At 33.5% G+C, this 4,716-nt stretch overlaps 1 protein-coding gene across 2 annotated transcripts; it reads left to right on the forward strand.

Annotated features, from left to right (window-relative positions):
* Nucleotides 1–434: 434 nt before the first annotated feature.
* LOC141652265 (tyrosine--tRNA ligase 1, cytoplasmic-like) lies at nt 435–3,988 on the forward strand. Of its 2 annotated transcripts, none has more exons than XM_074459803.1 (8): nt 435–744; nt 1,366–1,435; nt 1,548–1,637; nt 1,753–1,838; nt 1,978–2,123; nt 3,064–3,146; nt 3,530–3,571; nt 3,723–3,988. In XM_074459803.1, the coding sequence occupies exons 3-6, from the start codon at nt 1,601–1,603 to the stop codon at nt 3,119–3,121; spliced, it is 327 nt and encodes a 108-aa protein (XP_074315904.1). In that variant the 5' UTR covers nt 435–744; nt 1,366–1,435; nt 1,548–1,600; the 3' UTR covers nt 3,122–3,146; nt 3,530–3,571; nt 3,723–3,988. The 2 variants fall into 2 exon arrangements, with proteins under 2 accessions (XP_074315904.1, XP_074315903.1); XM_074459802.1 differs by having other exon boundaries at nt 436–744; nt 1,541–1,637.
* Nucleotides 3,989–4,716: the final 728 nt, after the last annotated feature.

The following is a 4,716-nucleotide window of genomic DNA, read 5'->3' on the forward strand; positions in this document are numbered from 1 at the left end:
GGGAGATTCATGTCGTTTAAACAATCTGTCGTAGCTTGATGAGTTAAAGGGAGATTCATATCGCATTTAGGCGTGTAAATTAATTGTTGATTTTTTGGTAAGATAATTCTTTTTTTTTTTTAGTATAATAAGAAATGGAGGTAATCATACATAATCAATTTAACGGCAACTTTAACGGTGTACTCCTCTCAAGTCCTTAATTGTACAAATTTATAGTTCGGGTCCTTAACGGAAAACAAATCAATAGTTCAGGTCCTTATCTTAGTGTTAACTCATGTATTCCCTATCTTCTTTAAAAATATCACTAGTAGAATTAAGGTTATTGGCATCGCCACAATGGCATCGGTCTTACAAAGAACCGATGGCAATTGTAATTTTGAGTGATATTGGCATCGGTTGTTTGTAAAAAACCGATGTCATTAATGTTCTTGAACAACTGGCATCGGTCATAAATTGAAACCGATGTCAATCGTTGTTAACCACGATTACATAAACATACACATACAGCCACAACCTTTCCCATTACTTGACCTACCCACCCTCCTTGCAACCGCCCGGATGCCGCTCACCAACGCCAACCATTATGCCACTCACCACCACCACGTTGTTCATCTCTTATTCATTATCTCGTCGAACACCTCGCTCGTTATCGACTACCGCACTTCCCTCGCCCTACCCCACCACCCGACCATCCTTTATCACCATTCGAACACTGTCGCTCAAACCCTTCTACAAAGTGAGCAGGTATTTTTTTTTTAAATTTCAATTGCTTTAATTAATTTTCTAAATATATGATTATACTGCCTTTGTAAGCAAAATTTCGGGATTTGCGGATGTAACGAAGGTGTTCGATGAATTGCCTGCTAGAAATATTTTTTCTGAAATTGACTCTGGTTATTGTGTTCTTAGCAAGTTCAATTTAGTTGCAATTTTATACTCAATTAGGGTTACTTTCTTAATCAGAAATCTAAATTTTCTGGCCAAATCGAATAGGTGATGATTGTTGTGTAATGTTTGTATTGTTTCGAATTATACAAAATTGGATTGTTGTGTAGTGTTTATTTTGTGATTTGAAGTTAAATATAGCATAATTTATGTTTCATTATAAGTATTTGGCTTAGACCGAGTGGATTTGATGATTAGGGTTGATGAAATTAGGGATTTTCTCTTCAATACAAATTAGAGATTTCTGATTTTTTGATTTTAAAGTTGGTTTATTAACTGGTTTCATCCTCATGATTGCATATTTGTCTTGTGTTTGTGCCTAAATGCATCATTTCCCAGAAGTAATGCCTCTTTATGTTTCGATAATTTTTACCAGACATATCTCCCTGGAACTAATCCCTCTTATGTTTCCATTTTTAGTCGATCTTTAGTATCCTGAAGCGCAAAGTGCAGTGCTATAAGCATCCCCTAATAAGCAACGAAATTGAAGGTGTTCATACCTCAAACTTTCTCTTTGAACCATGAAATGTGTATAAATTGGGGTTTGTCAATCTGGGAATTTTAATCACTAACTCTAAATTATTTTCACATGAAGTCAACAGGGTATATGGACCAGCATGAAGTCAACATTCTCGCTCGATAATACTCTGATATCATGAAAAGAAAGAGCAAGCCTGTTATATTGTCACACTGTATGCTTTGTTTTCTCGTACTCATATAATTTGCGGCAGTGTCTTGAGGTCTTTGCATTATTCCTTTCTGGTGTGTTGACTAACAAAGTAGCTTTTCTTTGTTGTTTAACTACAGACATGCTTCCAGGCTTGCAACAAGGGCAAGAAAAGATGGCAAATTCTGAAGCATCATATTCCGCAATCTTCATGGATGATGATCAGGTTTGTGATAATAGATGTCATCTTTACTGTCATTGTACAACTATTTATTAAAATTCACTGGCTGTAATTTTTGTTCGCTATATAGAGATAAATCGTATACTTGTACATTCAACTGTTTTGTACCTTTTTTTTTCCACAGGTTGAAGTTAATGTGAAAATTAAAAAGGCTTATTGCCCCCCAAAAGTAGTTAAAGGAAATCCTTATCTGGAATACCTGAAATACATTTTGTTCCCATGGTTCAATGAGTTATCTGTTGAACGCAAAGCTGAATTTAGTGGAGCTAAGTAAGTCCTTTTCATGTCAGAAATAACTGAATTTTGGCATAATTTTTATGATTTGTTTCTATCTTTTCCTCCTCCTCTTTTCCTATTCTAGGTATTATATCTCACTTGAATAATTTCAGTTTAAATGGCTAGGGTTTTGAGGAAAAAATTGTTCAATTCTAAATTAATTTGTACACTACTAAATTAGTTGATATAGGCTGTTGTATGATGTTCTTGCTGTTATTTTTTTTTATAACTATAGGATAATCGTTGTTGTATTTTAAGTATTAAAGCTAAAATGATTAGTTCTGATGACTAGGGCTACTGAAATTGGAGGTGAGTCAATTCGAGTTAGATTTAATTTATTCTAATTATGCTTATAGAATTATGTTGAGTGCTCTTGATAAGGTTATGTGGTTTTAGAGAATTATATTTATTTCCATTTTTTAGCAATCACTTGTATTTCGTATAGTAACTGTGTCATTTTATAACCGTCTGTTCGAACAATCGCTGATGGAAGTAAGAAACAATAGTGTTTTAGCTATCTTTCTATCATTAGATGTCTTATTTGTTGTTTGTTAAGGAAGTCATTTATAGTCCATTCAAGTACATCACCTAGTTTAGACGGGTTTTTGTTTTGTTCATGAGTTTTGCTCAATCTTGATTTGGAGGATAATCAACTGGGCAATTTGATTATACTTGTTATTGTACATCAACTGTGTGTCGTGGATTGAAGGCAGTGGGTGGTTGTTCCTTGAGTTGGTACTCAACATTTATCATACCTTTTATTTATGTTTTACGTGCATTATGCTTTAGAAAACATATCCTGGTTATTTTAAACACGGAGATTGTACAACCTTCTAGGTAGCAAAAAATCTCTTTATTTTATACGGCTATTTGTCTCTTATATATGTTTCTTGTTCTGATGCAATGATGCTTATGTTCGTCTATTGCATTTCAGGTACTTTTACTACATGAATGCATACTTGAAGAGGATAGGCAAACAAGAATCAACATGACTGATAGTGTTGTCTGAAACTGGGGGTATAATTTGTGATCTCATTTCTCTTGAGTTTTATATTATGTGGATAGACAAAAGAAGGTCTTGTATAATGATATACAATTTCAAACCTTCAAAGGACTATTGTTCTTGTCTGGCCGACAAGGTTTATTTTCTTGTTCTTGTGAAAAAAAAGACCCCTCGAATAATAAGATATTTTAAAAAAATAAGAATCGTACCACAACCGCCTGGTGTTAAAGTTTGTTGCCATTGTGCTTGGTAAAAGAATTGAGGTCAGTGTACATTAATTTCTTCAACGATGATGTAAGAATGTAGTTTTTGTTGTTCAATTTAGTTGAGTATTTGGTTGTCATTCACAAAATTCTTATCATTAATCATGATAGTATGCCATTGGTGTTGCGTATAGGTTTTTAAGAAGCCGTACATGTGATCAATTTGGCATTTGCAGGTATTTATCTTGTTATATGGCTTTTTTTCATGCCCTTATTTACCAACTACGCTTATGTTGTAAGTATGAATATCTCTGATATATCTTGTTAGTTTTCGTTATTTTTTCATGCCTTTATTTACCAACTACGCACACCGTTAATATTCTTTAGGGGGGTGTCACAGAAGAACAGATGCTGCAATACATGGGGCCGAACACACGCATGATAACACCACAAGCAAAGCAGCTTATTGAGGTCTATATATGAGTGAACGGTTGATCTAGATACTCGAATAGTTAAGGGTTTATATGTATGTGATTTTGTTGCCAGATACAATTCCTTGAATGGCTGTATTTTATTTGGATTTGTTGGTATTGAACTTATGAAATTTGGATTGCTCAATTTATAAATTGTCGAATTTTCTATAGCGTTTAGAAAATAAAATAATGCCGGTATGATTGTCGAATTTCTATAGCCAATAACTTATTTATTGGCTAGGCACAAATTTTTTTTATTGTTGTAATTGATGATTGACATCGGTTCCTAAGTTACAACCGATGCCAATAATGCAAAAAATGGCATCGGTTTTAATGGTACAACCGATGCCAATATGAGTAAATTGGCATCGGTTAGAACCGATGCCAATTGAATAACAACCGATGCCAATATGTGTAAATTGGCATCGGTTCATGAACCGATGCCAATTCAAATAAATGTCATTGGCATCGCCCGCATTGGCATCGGTTAGAAACCGATGCCATTCACTGTTTATAACCGATGCCAATTGCATTAATTGTACTAGTGTATGTTGGTTGATTTTATAGTTAACTTATGAACAACTATAATAGGAATCCAAATATAAATTTTATAGGAGTTTTTTTGAAAATCATTTTTGAAGTACTTTTTTTCCAAATTACACGGGTGTAATCATTTCCGAAAGCATATACAGGATAAAGTTGGTTGAACTTATCAACTACGAGTAATTAGTGGAAAATGGAAATCATTCATTTTGAATGAACATATAAATGTTTTAAAGGTGTTAATAGCAGTATGGCTCAATACATCTATATAACTAATTTTATCAATCTTGAATCAATCAATATATATACTTAAAAAAAGGAACTTTTCGAGCGATATTAGTGGCTACTATTTTGTTTAATAAATA

This window comes from Silene latifolia, chromosome 4, assembly GCF_048544455.1.
Source record: "Silene latifolia isolate original U9 population chromosome 4, ASM4854445v1, whole genome shotgun sequence".
In the NCBI taxonomy this organism is placed as follows: domain Eukaryota; kingdom Viridiplantae; phylum Streptophyta; class Magnoliopsida; order Caryophyllales; family Caryophyllaceae; genus Silene; species Silene latifolia.